We start from the raw sequence: 16722 nt of genomic DNA, 5'->3' as shown, positions 1-16722 counted from the left end.
AAGTTGTTTTAAGGATTACTTAGTGTTATTGTAAAAAAAAAATTGATATTTTTTAAAGGTAAATCTATTATTCATTCAATGAATGGAATTATAAATCATAGAAAAAAATAGCAAATACTCGACGTAGATAACGAAGGACAAGTTACATCAACACAACAAAGACTTTAGGCTCAGTATCAATAGAACATTAGAACACATTGACAATTGACTTTGTCACAACTCAAGCACGACATATTTAGAGTGATTGTAAGCACTTAATACGAAAGGAAATCAACCCCGAATGTCCAAAGCGGCGAGCAAAAATTGACAAAAGAATCGAGCATTCATGCAACTAGAGAGGACGACAACAAAATCATCCCTAAAATCACTAATAAAACTAAGATTACATGCATAAACAAAATTAAAAAATATGCTACAAGAAAGGTATCTAAAATTTGTGAAATTTGTACAAGTTGCATGAGATTGTGAAGAGACAAACACGTGATGAGATTGATCACTCGTTGAACCAAAAGTCTATTTAAACATACTCTCCATTCGCCTTGTATAGTAAAACAAATGGTTAATATAAAAAGAGGTATCTGAATTTGGTAATTTTTATCTATTTAATTTTTTTTTGGATTTAATTTGTGTCTAAACTTGAAAATCATAAGTCAATTTGGTACTTCTTTTAGGTACTTGGTGAACACTATTAAATCAAGTTGATGTTGCACTAACGACCAATAACATAGTGCTACATGTCAAAATGCGATGTAACCACAAGCCACCATGCTATTAGTTATTAGTGCCACATCAATGTATTTTAAATGTGTTAATCAGGTATCTAAAGAAAGTATCAAGTTAACTTACGATTTTCAAATTTAAGTACCAATTAGGTCTAGAAAATAGTTTAGGTACCAAGTAAATACAAGGGGTCAAGTTCAGGTATTTCCGTATGTATTAACTGTAAAACAAATATGAAAGATATCTTAATCATAAATAATAATAAAAAGGATAGGAGGTGATGACACCAATTACCTTATGTGAAAAATTTTAGATTTTATTAGGATACATGTTGTAAAGGAAGGTGTGGTTTGTTTTGCGCAACTGCAAACCTTCCTACCACAACCTGATGTTTAGTTGATAGTTTTTTACAATTACGATTTCCATTTTCCATGTTGTGTTGGAGGCATTAAAGGTGTGCTTAGAAATGATAAAGGCGAAGTTATGATAATTTTCTGTAAATCTACCAGTCATGCCATACCTTGCTGAATCTTTGGGGCTATGTTAATGTTTTTTGCTTGGAGATGGTGTATCTCTCACAAATTCCTGGTTTTTGGTCTATCCATCATATCATGAGATCATCTAATTCTAGCTAAGTTGGGGGTGAAGAGAAGCAGGTTGTGTATTCATAGGTAGCGGGGTCAAGTTTCCCATTAAAGTTTCTTATTTTTCGAGGTTTCTCGCCTTTGTTCTAACTATTCAAAAAAAAGGGAAGAAAATGCACATTAATAATATATTTTTTTATATGTTTTATACTCATTTTAATTAAAAGACAAAAAAATATATAAATTTCGATTAATTCAATTAACCGATCAAATTAACCGAAATATTTTGCTAAAATAATTAAATTTATTAATAATAAAACCCAAAATAAAGTTTTAAAAAAAAGAGAGAAAATTTCATATAAAAGATAAGTCAATAAAAACACAAAGAATAAAAAATTGGATCGAATACAAATCAACACCTGGAAAATAAAACAACAGTTATTATTTGATACATTGATAATATATTTTTCTTATTTCATAGGTAGTTTTAAAAAATTATTATGTGCTATTTTTAATATTTTACTATTTCCCTATAGGACACTTATCAACCCTGGACTTTACTTATGGAGTCTAAAAATTTTACTAGCAACATACCACCACAATACTTATTCAAAGCACACAACTAAGAACACGATAATCAAAAGGCATAATAACTTATTTGGCCCTCCAACTTTAAATAAAAATTCATTTTAACACTCCATTTAATTTTTGTCACTTTTAGCCCTTTAACTTACGTTGTTTGTCAAATCACTCTCAAAATGAATGAAAAAGTTAATGTCTATTAACTTTGCTGATATGGCATACACGTGGATTGCCATGCGAATGTATCAGCAATTAATTAATTTTTTAAAATTTAAATTATTTTAAAAATTATTAAAAAGTGTAAAAATTATAAAAAATATTTTTAATTTTTAAAAAGATTAATTAATTGCTATCGTGGCATACACATGGACTGCCACGTGGATGTCACGTAGACCTGCCCATGCCCGGCCCGACGGCCCGCCCGAAATATGGGAGGGTTCGGGTAAAAATATAGACCCGAAATATGGGCTTGGGCAAAAAAACGAGGCCCGTTTAAAAAAACGGGCCGGGCCTCGGGCACCACTTTTTTGGTCCGGGCCCGGCCCGGCCCGAATATAATAAATATTTTTTTTATTTTTATTTTTTAATTTTTAATTTTAAAATACTTTTAAAATATTTTTTTATTTTTTATTTTTAAAATAATTTTTTAATATTTATTTAAAAATGGGGCGGGCCGGGTCGGGCTCGAGCTTATGATATTTTTCTCGGGCCGAGCCTGGGCAAAATTTTAAGCCCATATTTCGGGTTGGCCGGGCCCGGGCCTAGGAGGCGGGCCGAAACTTTTTCCGGGCCCGGCCCGGCCCATGGACAGGTCTAATGTCACGTCAACAAAGTTAATAGACGTTAATTTTTCCATCTATTTTGGGATGCTTTGACAAATAATATAAGTTCAAAGATTAAAAGAAACAAAAAAAAATAAATGAAAGGCTAAAATATTTTTTTTTTAAGTTGGAGAATCAAATGAATCATTATAACTAATCAAAACAGATGCACACAAAGTCATAAGCATGAGCATAATTATGTAGCATGAACCAAAGTATCTAAGGAGCTATATGAATCAAAGAAAACTTGGGTTAAAAAACCATTAGACTACCGACAAGTATTAAGTGTACAATCTTAAAAGAAGAACGTAAATTTATATCTTAAAGACAACATTATTGTAAAAGACAACCAAAACCTTAAACCTAAATCGTAAAAAGAAAAAAAGAAAAAAAACAACTATACACTCATTAGCCTTCTTGAAAACAATGCATTAGTTGGTACACGACTTGTAACTCTTTTCAACAAAACCCAGTAACACTCAAGTCAACTTCTCAAAAAGTCAAACCATCACAAGAATCATGCACAACTGGACAAAAGAGAAACACACTCCACATCCCTCCCTTTCAATCAAAGAAGTCATTTTGAGAATTGAGCATCCACGATATCCACACATTTTGCATCCATCTTCCAAAGCTCCAAGTTAAGGTTGTTCAATCAAAATCCTTCCACAAAGAGCCACTTATAAGATGTCACCATGCCATCGTCAACCAATGAAAAATAGCAAATTGTAATTCAACATCATTCACCTTTCAACCATCTTCGATGAAACCGACACAAAAATGAAAATATTGTCAATCAGTTGATTCTAATATCCCACTCTTTCATTCACATCGGTGGTCATCAAATTAAGAACAATATCAAAATCAAACAAAATTTTCTTAAAAATTTGTTGCGAAACAAATTTTTGATGTATGCGAGTTGAGAGTGGTGACTTTGATTAAAATAGAATTTGTGGACTTTGAAAATGTTGATATTGTGAAAATATGGAAGCCTGACTTTGAAGACTAATCCATTAAAAGCAATTATCTTTGAAGATTGGATTGGCCCAGATCAAACAATTAAACCCCCTTGGATTGCAAAGAACTATAGTTGAAAAATAAATCCTCATTAGTTCACTTTAAATTGGACTTTATTAGTATATTATTTTTACTATTTTGCAGCTACTATTATTAAGTGGTTGGGTTGTAATCAATCACTAGTTTGTTAGCAATCAAAGCACAGAGAGTACTTTATTTTTCATTAAGGAAGTTGTTTTATGAATGCATTTGAAGAGTAAGCAAATAGTGCTTACAGTCTAAACTCTCAATGGAAGAATTTAAAGGTGAGTATTTTAGTCTTTCAAGTACAAAACTAAAGACATCAATTACTCTTTATTCAAGCTATGAACTCCACTATTGCAAGTGATGTAATGGCAAGCATAAGTCATACCCAAGGCACCAACTTGCAACTCACTACCACGAGAGTTCAAGTTTTCAATACATCGAAGTACATAAATTGTATACACATGGTTTGTCACTTACTCAAAATACGTAAGTGAATAAATTTATAAAATAATCTACGATAAGTTCATATTGTTAGTACAAGCTGATCATATATAACACTTTTCCCCTTCCTACGTCATTCTTACTCTCGTCGCTCTAACCCTGTTCCTCCGTCATCACAGCCACCAGAACACTTCCTTCGACGACAAAGCTTCGCGTTCAGACTCTAGCACAAAACACTTCCTCTTTCTCTCCCATTTCTTTCCCTTTACTTTGGTCTTCAGCTTAAGTTTTCCCCAAACCGTTGCTTACCACTCACATTCTCTTTTGCCCACTGAAACCCCTTCCCTCAACTCTCTATCATCTTTTTCTTTTACCCTATGTTTTCTTTCATAAGATTCCATGGGGTTTTCGTCTACTTTAAAGCCATCTTAGATACACACACATATACATACATATTGATGGAGTGGGATAGAAATTTTGATCTAAGCGAAGACGAAGACAAGAGCTTCGTCTTCAACGACGGTGACCCACTTCCTTTCCCTATCCAAATCTTGCTACAAACGGCTCCTGTTGGCTTTGCCCTCACCAATACCATCGAACCCGACCATCCCATCGTTTATGTAAACACTTCGATACACTTGGATTTTCTTTACAACATTGCTGGAGATGAAGGCTGGATTGAAGACAAAGGTTCTTGGCGTTGAACGCTACGGAGATGAAGGTTGTGTTGCAGATGCTGGATTTTCTTTTACCAATTGATAGATAATTAGATTAGAAAGTCCTCTAAATTTGACTTTCTAAACACAAATAGGTTATGCTGAAAAACAAAATTAAAAAATTGAATTTAGTATGTTAAAAAAAAGGTTGAAATTATTGCTAAGACGAAGAACATGAAATTTGAGAATTTTTATTTCAAGTTCTAATTTATTTTTTAGGTTAAAAATAAATTTGGGATATTTAATTTTGAGGTCCTTGCATATTTTAAAATATAAAAATTCCGACAAAATTGACACATGGGATCTTACAATTGGATTACGTTTAATGGTGCAAAAAGCTCTCAAATGTTTTCAAAAAAAAATAATTAAGCCCCCTTTTTTTTGCACTTATTTGGGTATTTAAACTTTCAAAATTCATCAAAAAAAGCTCTCAAACTTTTTCAAGAAAAGTAATTAAGCCCTGACTTTTTTTTTGCACTCAATTGGATACTTAAACTTTCAAAATGCATAAAAAAGACCCTCAAACTTTTTTCCAAAAAAGCAATTAAGCTCATGCTTTTATTAAAAATTAGAAAAAAAAAATTAAAATCAATAAAAGCTATAAATATTATTAAATTTTAATAAAAAATTCAAATATTAAAAATTAGGAAAAGAATATAAAATCGTAAAAAAATAAAAAAAATTGTAAAATTTTATAAAAATCATAAAATATTTATAATATATATAGAAATATAAAAAAATTTATAAATTTTGATAAAGTCGTAAGAAAATTATACAAAATGTAAAGAAATATAAATTTCGTAAAAAAATTATAAAAATTATCGTACCAAAAGAAGTATTTTATAATTTTTCTATAATTTTTATTAATTTTTATTTATTTATCATTTTTCACCACATGTCATGCTATGTTGCGACACGTGATGTCTTTAATTGAAAGAAATCAAGGGTCGTTAATTTTTTTACGGTTTTTATAAAATTTTACAATCTTTTTTATCTTTTTACGATTTTTATAAAAAATTCCAATTTTTAATAAATTTTAAATTTTTTATATTTTTATTAAAATTTAATAATTTTTTTAAAATTTATTATTTATTATTTATAATTTTTTTAATTTTTAATAAGAGCAGGGGCTTAATTGCTTTTTTGAAAAATTTTGAGTCTTTTTTATGCATTTTGAAAGTTCAAGTACCCAGTTGAGTGAAAAAAAAAGCAGGGCCTTAATTGCTTTTTTTGAAGAAGTTTGAGTACCTTTTTTGATGCATTTTGAAAGTTTAAGTGCTCAACTAAGTGCAAAAAAAAAGGAGGGACTTAATTATTATTATTATTATTATTATTTAAATGAGGACTTTTTATGCCTTTAAGCTAAAGCATTAACATCATTAGAGTTAGATGGGAGGCATTACATTGATAGACGAAATTGAAGGTAGAAGTATCACATTGGACAAATTAAAAGTAAAATATGTTAAAGTAGAAGGGGATTTTTTGCAATTATCCCCACCATATTTACAACATAGTTGCTTCCTCCGGAAAAAAATTGAAGAGAATTGGAGTGTTTGGAAAGATTTTGGGCAACGGATGGATTTTATAGTTTCGATGGCATAGATGATTAGATGTCATCACGAATTCCATACCCAGGAATATCGAAGCAACCCTAAAACAACTTATTATAACAAGTAACTTTTCTATTTTCTAATATAAAAGTGAAAGAAAACCCTCGAAAATTTATAAAGTTAGATTCATTTCAACGACTTAGATTAATCCCTCTGCCAGTTTTTTTTTCCTTTTTTTTGTTCAGTAGCACTGTTCTGCTTGTTTGATCCATAAATCAACTCCATGATTATCAAATTGGTCATTGTTTTGGTGTTTCTTTTTTCATATAAGCCTAAAAACATTAAGGGGTCAAAATGTGTCAAATTAAAGTGGATCATAACAGAGGGACTAAAATCATAATTTGACCTAACGTAGATAGGCCCATGTAGCAAATCACCTTTGAAGATTCCATTCAGTGCAGAGTCAACTCTCAAAGGCTTCATGGTTGGAAAAATGACTTGTTAAGAATGATTACGAAATGGGGATTGTTCATTGTTCTTTGAACATTAACTACGTTTGAGAGTAAATGAGGAAATTAGAAGTTGATAAAATTAATGAAGAACATGGTTTCATACAGGAAGCCAATGGCGATCGCATTGAAAAGAATGCGAAAAAACAAAATGAGTTCTAAGGATTCAAAAGGAACGCTCCATACATGTTGCTGCATTAAACTTTGAGCAACCAAGCAGACTCATACAAATCATTTCCTACCCTAAAACATTCAGTAGAAGGTGGCAGCCGGGCTGGTGGTCGGTCAGCAGAGGGATTGCAATGCAGTGGACATAAAGCCCCGATTACAACCGAAGCTTTCATTTGTTTGCCAATGAGACTCGGAATGTTTCTGATACTATACAAAATCATCTCGATTCAACATCCTTTTTTTATTATCATTCTTCTTTCCATATACGGCCGGTTACCCTCAACTTCAGCTCTTGCCTATCACCACCCGAGAAGTATAGAGCTAGGTTCCTTTGGATCACCAGTCCGTCCTGACTGTCACGAACTTTCCTATGACTGTCGCGAATGCTCCTTGGAATTCCTTGCCATATTAGCTTACGGCCATTGGCACCGACCTCCAAACTGTAACTGAATTTCTTAGCTTCATTATCATCTCCCATAAAACGTAAAAAGGCCATATAGACAGGTGCCATCCCAAGCTGGAAAGCTTCAAAATGCAAGCAGAACTGTCTTCCAAAACAATTGAAAACCTGCACAAAGACATCGGAATTCAGAAATACAACTTGTCAAAGGAATCCATTCATAGGCATAAGATTTGCAGTTTCGAGTGACTCAAATATTAGATGCTGTAGGCTAAAATGAACTTACAGTAAGCATCCATGTAGCATTTTCAACTTCATGTGGATTTGATTTGACATATCGATGATTGAAGGTACATCCATCATGCATGTCGACTTTGTGATCATCCTTGAGATGTGAAACAAGGGTGGGGATGTCACCTGTGACAGAGCAGTCAGACCCAGCATAAGGGCAATTGTAGGGACGGAACCGACAGTGCTGCTCATGCTTAAGCTTGCTGTAATAGGGGAAGATATCTTGGCAACCTAGATTCTGGTATTTACAAGGGAGTTCCAAGGATTCTGCAACTTTCTCCAAAGCTAAGCACCTTATATTTCCAAGATCATAGCGGCATGTTGGGCAACAGTTGTGCACTCTAATCTTGCAGTTCGAACACAAAGTGTGTCCATTTGGGCACTGTAATAGAGGATTGAAAGCAACATATCAAAATTTAGGGCACTCATTTAGTAAAGGAAGTAGTAACCGTAATAAAACTAAACATGAAAAGAGCATTTGTCCTGACAAAAATTGCCAAATCCTTTCAAATCACTTTCCAGTTACAAAGGCTACTTCTATACCATCGTGGGGATAACCCTTCACTGCAACAAACCGAACCTACAATGATGAGTTATCCTCTTCAATAGACATAAATTGCCCTTCTTTCTCTACAACCCTATGTCCATTGTCCTTGAGTGACTTGCACCTTATTACCTACACTTCAGACCGTACATAAACAAACACCTAAGAGGATACAGCACCGTAACCAGAGCTTCACCACCATTTTCACCCCAGCATACAGATATAACACTAGCTTCATACAGGCATACAAAGGCACGCATGTAGCCTTCACACGGTGAAGTAATTAAGAACAATTTCATAATAGGAAACACAATGAAAAAAAGGTTAAAAAAACAAAACATGACTACAAAAGCATATCTTTATGGAAGAGCCGGAATAACTGTATGCATGGAGAGCAAACCTGGTGAATTGGTGGATACATCAAATTCGTGCATACAGGACACTCAAGGAGCTCATAAACACCGTTGTTTGAATGAATTCCATGTTTTCCAACTAAATTAACAGAAGTTTTCATTGTTGCAGTTGTAGTAGTACTAGTGGCATTATTACTCTCAGATTTTGCTGAAGCTATGTCATAATCTGCAACAGGGGAATGAGACTCAATGACTTCTTTGCAAGCGTTGCCTCCAGGAGCCATTGCTACTCAAAATGTCAACTACTGCAATTATTTTATATTTATCTACTTTGAGAGGCTTCACTCTCTATTTCCCTGTAATAAAGGATAAAAATTAGATGTCAAAAAAGGGCAACCCAATGTCCATGGCGATGATTATATTATAAGATATTCAACTTAGAACCATCTCAATGTTCTTCAAATTTCCAGAAGATCAAAACAAAGTTTAAAAACAACTTCTAATTCCTTTGGTGATGCTGTTATAACATAATTTTCCATCTTTAACCAAACAAAAGGAAGAGCTAGAAACTACCTTTCCTAATATTCCCAGATTTTCCATGAAAATACTGGCAAATTCAAATCAAATATAAAGCTGAATGATGCAGAAAAGAAGTACTTTTACTTTCTTTTAAGCAAAATAAACATCAAAGCAACCAAAATATGAGACAAGAAAAGCATAAAGAACAAAAAATTTCCTCCAATTACAATCAAACCCACCATTTAGAATTCAAAATCTTCAAATTTTATATCAGCTAAAGCAACCAGAAAAAGAGACAGGGAAATGTAAAAAGAAAACAACCCTTCTGCACCCAATGTCCACATTCCAACAAAGTTTCCTCTTTTTCGATGCAATGTCAAACTAAGTTTGTCCAAAAACCAGCTTTACCATTTGGATTAATCAAAACATAATCAACAATGAAACAAAAGAAAAACACATATTTAAAATTAAAAAAAAACATTACCGATCAAAAGAAAAGACAAAACCAAAAAAGAACAAACCCAAAGAGGAAAAAAAATATATACCCAGTTGAGATTTCAAAGCTTAGTATCTTAACACATCATTAAAAAGCCACAATAAAATCTGGGTTGTGCTCAAAACAATGAAATAAATAAAAATTTAAAAGACAAAGTGCCAAAGGAGCAGCGAAACTTACGGGTTTTTAACCAAAAACATGGAAAACGAAGGAGAAAATTTTGGAGAAATTGTTTTTCCATCAAATGGTGACCATGTTTTGTTTTGCAAATATGCAAAACGCAACGCCAAACGCGTCTCTTCTATATATATAATATGCGCACACACACACTAACTTCGGATTTTTCTTTATGGGGTTCTTTCGAAGTAAGTAGGCGCACGCAACGTTTGAAAATTTGACTTCAAAAACAAATGTTTATTTATTTTTTAGTCCCCCAATTATTACTATTTTTTATTTCGGTCATTCAATTCTAATAGATTTCAATTTAATCATTAATGTTATCCACATTTTATATTTTAGTTACTCCTCCTCTGTTAAATCATTAGCGGAATTCTGACATGGCCCTTTTTATTGCTATAACTACAATTTTAAGCCTCTATTTGTTTTTATAAAATTTATTAATTTGGTCTGAAATTCTTAAAAGATTAATAAGTTTAGTCCTTGAATTTATAAATTCTATCAATTTAGCTTTTGAATAAAATTCAAAAAATATTTTTTTTTAAATTTCATTTTTTGCTAAAAATATTTTACATAAATATAAATAAAAAAATTAAGGGTAAACTACACCCAATGTCACTAAACTATTAGTAAATTTACATTTTAGTTACTCAACTTCAAAAAGTTACAAAATGGTCGTTGAATTATTTAAAGTTTTCATTTAAGTCATTGAATTATTCGAAAGTTTTCATTTAAGTTACTGCGTTGTTAAGTTATTTAAAAAAAAGTCTGGTTATCGAGCTTTAAATGGCGATTCGACCATCAATACGATGAATCAGTACCCATCAACAAGTAGAATAACATACCTTAGATGCAAGTTGGTATAACGGTAAGTGTGGGTGATTGGAGATACCATTAGATAAAAGAAGAAAGGTGTTTTGATTTTTATTCACAAATTTGTGATATTTAAAGTTGTTTCATAAAAAAATAAATTGTAGAATAGAAGGGGAAGAAGAACTTTCGATTGGTGTAAACGGTGTAAATAAAGAAAATCATATAACAACAATTTTAATAGTCCAATGACTTAAATGAAAACTTTCAAACAGTTTAACTACCACTTTATAACTTTTTGAAATTAAATGATAAAAAAGTAAACTTACCCAAAATCTAAAATTTTTAAATTTTCATCATTTTCTTCTCTTTTGTTAAGCTAAAATTGATAAGATTTCTCCAGATTGAATTTGAGTTTTTTTTTTTTTTTTTTGAGCTTTCTCTTCCCCCAAACACTAATCTTCCCTTCCACTTTTCCATTCGCTTTTCTTCTATTTTCGAGTTTTGGAAGATGGAAAATACTTTCCCTAACACTATAAATCCTTGAGAATCATAATTATCAGCCAACATTCGTTTCCCATATTTTTTTCCATTCATTACTTTTTATCTATTTCTCCAAAAAAAGAAAATCAATTTTTTTAGCTTCAGCTGCTACATGAATATTTGAGGATTTCTCTTAGTATAGACAAGAAAAGAAAATTTTCAGGAATGTTGGGAAATCTATTATTTGACGAACTTTGTTTCAATAAAAAGGAAAAGGAAAATGGGGAGAAGGGAAGTCTCAAATTCCAGCCGTAATGAGAGGAATAACAATGAAACCAATGTGTTTTTGAATGTCTATGATCTCACTCCTATGAACAATTACTCTTATTGGATTGATTGTAAGATCTTTCATTCTGGCATCGAAGATTTCTTCCCATTTCTAAGATTTTTGGGGTTTTCTGCTAAGGAAAATTTGTTGTATCATATGGGTATTGATTATAATTGCATTGTTCTACTTTCTCTTTGGCATATTTGCCCAAATTTGGGTCTATAATTGATTATTTTGATGGGTGAAGAAGGATTGAGGATGACGATGGGTGAAGATGGAGGTGATAGTTTTAGGTTTCGGTTATGGTGTCGAATGGGGTCCACTAAAGGGATTTGAGATTCAACTTTTTTGCAGAAGAAACGAAAGCTGATGAATATCTAGCAAATAAGAAAAGAGGGGAGTATTTAATCGTGGTTAGTGTAAACATGACGGTGGTGATAAGATTATATACTATAGCATGAGATAAAAAAGTAAGATAAACGCACCGTACCGTCCATCCAAACCTACATGAAGATTAAAATTACTTATTTCCCAACAAAACAACAATAAAAAAGAATGATTATAAAAATCACGATGTAGTTCAAATTATGGCTAAAATACTAAAAGTGTATTGTGTTGACAGTCTAATATGCAAAAACTTGTCAAAAATAAACTTTAACCTTCTTTTTTTCCAATTGTTTCTTAAATCAATAATATTAAAATATAAGTATGAATAATATAATTAAGAACATAAATAACATAGTTCAAGGAGAGAATTGTCACAAATAAATTGAGAAATTAAACATTTATCAAATTCTCCACACTTGAATCATGCTTGCCCTCAAACGTGAAACTAATGCAAATGCATGTGTGACCTCAATAAGTACTTAACTCAAATCGACAATAAAATTGTTATATACCAATAAAACAAATAAACGTGTTTTTATAATTCAATTGAAATTTCATATGCTAAACAAAATATAGCAGTAACGATAATTCATACAATTAGAAAGAATTAGAAACAATAAACATTTGTGCTCCCTGTTAGAGTAATTAATGAAGTTGTTTAGTCTGTAACTGCTGAAGTTGTTAGTCTGTTAGTAGTTAGGTGGCAGTTAGTTGGTTTTCGTCAGTTGTCTACGTTCGTGTATAAATGCACGAAAAGCCTGCATGTTGAAACATAATGGAAATTATTCTTTTCTTGATTTCTTCTTTCTTTTCTTATATTTTAACACTCCCTAATAATATGCAATATATACGAGATATTAAAAAAATTAAGAGAATATTTTCAAATTTCATCATGCATGCAAAAGTGACTAGGTGTCCAAATTTCACAATTTAATTGAGCATAAAGTATTAAACAAAAAAAATTTTCAATTTCATTTATCGATTAGCATGAGATGAAGGCATAATTCAAATAATATAACAATTAAATTTTCCTCTTTTCGAATTTAAGTCAATTACCTTTGAACACGAGTATAAATGATAACCCAAACACTTGCTCGAATTACTCAATTAATTAAACCTAAACAGTCTTTGATTTTACTAATATCGACGTCAACTGTTAATATCTTAATTTCTTTTTCATAGTCTCAATATACTTTAATAACTCTTTTCATCCTTATTTATAATTAAGGACAATTTAATAAAATATACTTTTAGCTAAGCTTATATTCGAAAATCTTACATTTCAGTCAAATGAACCAAACAAGGCAATCTACCATACTCGATAATATGCTAAGCAATTTTACATTCTTGTAATTCTATTACCAAAGGTGAGGTTACATTTCGTGAACCAAATGCCCCCTTAAAAATACTTGAACTTTGGTCAAATGTATAATGTGATACATAAAGTTTACTTTTTAAAAATTTTCAAATAAAATTTTAATTTGACTTAATTATACACCTGAGAAATTAATTCTAATTCAGTTATATACATTTATAGAACTAAAAGTCCAATTATTTTCATGTTTGATAAATATAATATTCTTGTGTATAACAAGTAAATGTAAAATGATATAAACTCAACAACAATGTCAGTTTTATATAAAACTCAACTAAAATCAAAGTTTGATTCATATAATTAAAACGAAATCAAAATAAATGTGTGGCATAATCAAAGTAAGATGTAGTTTTTAAATCACATAATATAAATTTAGCCTTTAATATTTACATATTTGTCATTTTGACCCTCAATTTTTAAAACTTAGTTGAATTTTTTTGGGACGGTAATGTTGATTCAACTGTTAACATTTTAATGGCATTAATGTGAAAACCTTGTGATAGTTCACATGTACTTCATAAAAATTCAAAAAAATACATAAAAGAATATTATAAAAAATCATTTAAAAAAACTATCCATGTCAAAAATGAAATATATGTGAAATGACATGCAAGTTATCATATTAGTATTTTTAAAATCATGACAGTTCAATCAAATTTTCCTTAAAAAAATACTTTCACTAAAATTTGAAAAATAAAGATAAAAATGATAAAAAAGAAATTAAAGCCAAATCAATAAAATAGATAAACAATAAGATTTAAATTTGATATTACCCGATTCAAAATTTAAAGTGAATAGTTTTATCTAAATGAGAATCTCAACATTTTTTTTGAACAAGTTCCGAATATATATGCTATTTTTAATACAATACCTAGAACTACCCATAGTTTCTCTCCAACCCATAAATAAAAGAATAATGCGTTTCAGTGTACTCGAACTCATGTCCTCTTGCATTGACAACAATGTCTATGCGAATTGAGCTGACTTAGTACCCCTTTGGATGGGCAGTACAGTGCGGTGCATTTAGCTTACTTTTTGTTTCACGCTACAATATTGCTACCGTATCTAATCTCACCATCACTGCTATTTTTACACTAATCGCAGGAAAATACACCACCCATCCAAATCCACACTCAATTGGTAATCTCAATAGTTTTAAAAATCATAGATAATTACTAGTAAAAAGACTTTTTTTGAAAACCCCTCCACCTTTTAGTTATTTGATAATTTGGTAAAAGAAAAAAGTGAAAACTAAATTTGATTTTAGTGGAAATGGTAAATTTGGATTTTTTTTTAAAAAATTACAGGTAAAACATAAAAAAAAATTAAAATTAGATTTGTTATATAATGAATTTTTAATAATTTCATAATTATAATACATTTTCTTATTGGCTAAGTAAAAAGAAGGAATAAAAAAGGAAATGTAACGTAAATCACAGGGATTGGTAGGCGGTAGAGAGATGGAAATTATGAAGAAAATGCCAATGAAATACCAAAAATCAACCAATATGTCTCTTTCACTTCATTTCTGCTTTTTGTCAAACCTATGCGTCAGGAAACCTATTTCTATGGCTTTATACACAAATTTCTACCCTTTCCTGTTACTCACTATCTTCATTAATAGTAAAACAATGGAACAGTGTCTCTAAGCAAGCTACTCATGGACCGAGCCTTCACCACCTTAAACCTCTTGTTTTCCCTCACAGCAAACGCCGGCCTCCCTGCTCCATCTCCATCTTCACCTTGATTTGTGGTGCTGGTGCTGGTGCTACTATTTCTCATCCTTTGCATTTCCAAATGGTGATTACACAAGCTATGACCTTTCACCTTCATTTTGTCACACCTCCATCCTTTCCCATTCCTTCTATTGCACCTCTGGTTTTGATTCCGTTCCTCCACTAACGTATCTTTCTCCATCCTTTCTCTGCTTTGCTCTTTTGTTTCGTAGCTCACCATTACTACTCTCCTTTTCTTCAATGGTATTGCTCTTTCTTCCTCGCACCACCGCCCTATTCATAATCATGCCACCCAAATGAAAACCCCTTATTTCAAAATAGAGTGGGTGTCAAATCAAAATTTCAGGGTTTACATAAAAAAAAAACAGCAACATACCATTGAAGGATAAAGATGAGGAAACGGAGTTGCTTGAAGTTGATGTCTGCCCAAAAATGCTGTGCCCCAAACTGTAGAACGCAACATTCCAGAACAATCTCAGCCAAAAACTTGATAAAAATGAGTAAAAAAGAAAATAAAATCATATTACCTCTCCTTAGTTGACACGGACCAGCTATCATTCTTAACACTTCCATCTTGAGCGACGGGGGAGTCAATGGAGGAAAGCCGGGCGTTGGTTCTACTCACCATGACATGTGACCGCGAGGTGGAAAACGACGGCGTCGGCGGAGAGGGTGGTGGAGGTGAAAGGGAGCGTTGAGGGGGGTTTCCACTGTTTCTGATCCTCATACTTGGATGGATTGTTGTAAGGAAGAAAACAAAACAATGCAGAAAGGGAGGAGTGTAGTGTAGTTTAATAAAAATTGTGATGCTTTGGTAGACCAAAGGATGCGGCAGAGGAGGAAGGGGCACTCATCGAGCCTGTACGGTGTGGATTTGATTCAAAGGGGAATCATCCACGATCTCTGTTAATACGCGTGCATTTCCTCCCGCCCAGTCCTCCTTTGACATTTGGTATCAACTTCAGTTATTCGTGACGTTTCCACAAATAATACTAAAATGGTCCTCTTTGCAACATCTATACAAGCCCTTTTAATTTCATTATTTAAAAATTTACTTTTTAGAAGAAAAAAATTCGGAGAGAAAAGATATGGTGGTATGATGTTAAATCGCCATTGAGGACAATGTTGTGAGATAATGAGTTGATGCTCCAAGAGATAGGTCATACTTGGTTTTGTGGTATTTGCCCACAGTTGCTCTGGGCTTGTGCCGAGATCTCTTATAAGGCTTGGTGCCATTATGTTGTGGGTTCTCAATAGTAAGCCAGGTTGCTCACTTGATTGAGCATTTTATGTTTGGGCATAAGCCTATTGGTTACTGAATTTGGGTATAAACAATACCTCTCTTAACTTGCTTCTCTAAAGCAGGCTTGATGGTGGCCTATGGAAGACCAATAAGAATTGCCACTCTGAGTGAGTTGAAAGGACGTATTAACTTATCGATTTTGGAGGGGAAAGTGGGCGTTAACTGCCGACAATCTTGTAGGTTGCGAGTTTATGGTGAGACAGTGGAGAAGTGCCAAGTGTTGGAAAATCCTTCACAAAACATACCCAAATCACTATAACCGGATTTTAGTACATAAAAAAAAAAGGAAATTAAAACAAATTTAAAAATTACAATAAAAGACATGCAGTAAAAAAAGAATTCGAAAAACCCTTGCAACAATGGAAAGCTGATTTGAAATTAC

The 16722-nt window shown here is 32.1% G+C and overlaps 2 protein-coding genes across 3 annotated transcripts; both read right to left on the bottom strand.

The window, feature by feature from the left end:
* Positions 1-7025: 7025 nt before the first annotated feature.
* On the bottom strand, positions 7026-10118 carry LOC107937458 (E3 ubiquitin-protein ligase SINAT2). Of its 2 annotated transcripts, none has more exons than XM_016870344.2 (4): positions 9922-10118; positions 8774-9082; positions 7825-8211; positions 7026-7706 (listed from the first exon to the last, which is right to left on the bottom strand). In XM_016870344.2, the coding sequence occupies exons 2-4, from the start codon at positions 9008-9010 to the stop codon at positions 7386-7388; spliced, it is 945 nt and encodes a 314-aa protein (XP_016725833.1). In that variant the 5' UTR covers positions 9011-9082; positions 9922-10118; the 3' UTR covers positions 7026-7385. The 2 variants fall into 2 exon arrangements, with proteins under 2 accessions (XP_016725833.1, XP_016725834.1); XM_016870345.2 differs by lacking the exon at positions 9922-10118 and adding an exon at positions 9791-9896.
* A 4681-nt stretch (positions 10119-14799) lies between these two features.
* LOC107937479 (phospholipase D A) lies at positions 14800-16012 on the bottom strand. Its single transcript, XM_016870364.2, has 3 exons — positions 15565-16012; positions 15414-15484; positions 14800-15310 (listed from the first exon to the last, which is right to left on the bottom strand). The coding sequence occupies exons 1-3, from the start codon at positions 15762-15764 to the stop codon at positions 14919-14921; spliced, it is 663 nt and encodes a 220-aa protein (XP_016725853.1). The 5' UTR covers positions 15765-16012; the 3' UTR covers positions 14800-14918.
* Between the last annotated feature and the right edge of the window lie 710 nt (positions 16013-16722).

This window comes from Gossypium hirsutum, chromosome D01, assembly GCF_007990345.1.
Source record: "Gossypium hirsutum isolate 1008001.06 chromosome D01, Gossypium_hirsutum_v2.1, whole genome shotgun sequence".
Taxonomy (NCBI): domain Eukaryota; kingdom Viridiplantae; phylum Streptophyta; class Magnoliopsida; order Malvales; family Malvaceae; genus Gossypium; species Gossypium hirsutum.
Note: the sequence above shows the minus strand (reverse complement) of the source record. Positions and strands in the feature narration are given on the sequence as shown.

Excerpts from the sequence above, each read along its gene's own strand:
- LOC107937458 (XM_016870344.2), bottom strand. The coding sequence starts at position 9,010 with ATGGCTCCTGGAGGCAACGCTTGCAAAGAAGTCATTGAGTCTCATTCC. Across the intron at positions 8,212-8,773 it reads TGTATCCACCAATTCACCAG|TGCCCAAATGGACACACTTT; the intron begins GTTTGCTCTCCA and ends CCTCTATTACAG. Across the intron at positions 7,707-7,824 it reads ATGCTACATGGATGCTTACT|GTTTTCAATTGTTTTGGAAG; the intron begins GTAAGTTCATTT and ends GTCTTTGTGCAG.
- LOC107937479 (XM_016870364.2), bottom strand. The coding sequence starts at position 15,764 with ATGAGGATCAGAAACAGTGGAAACCCCCCTCAACGCTCCCTTTCACCT. Across the intron at positions 15,485-15,564 it reads TCCGTGTCAACTAAGGAGAG|TTTGGGGCACAGCATTTTTG; the intron begins GTAATATGATTT and ends TGCGTTCTACAG. Across the intron at positions 15,311-15,413 it reads CTCATCTTTATCCTTCAATG|GGCGGTGGTGCGAGGAAGAA; the intron begins GTATGTTGCTGT and ends GATTATGAATAG.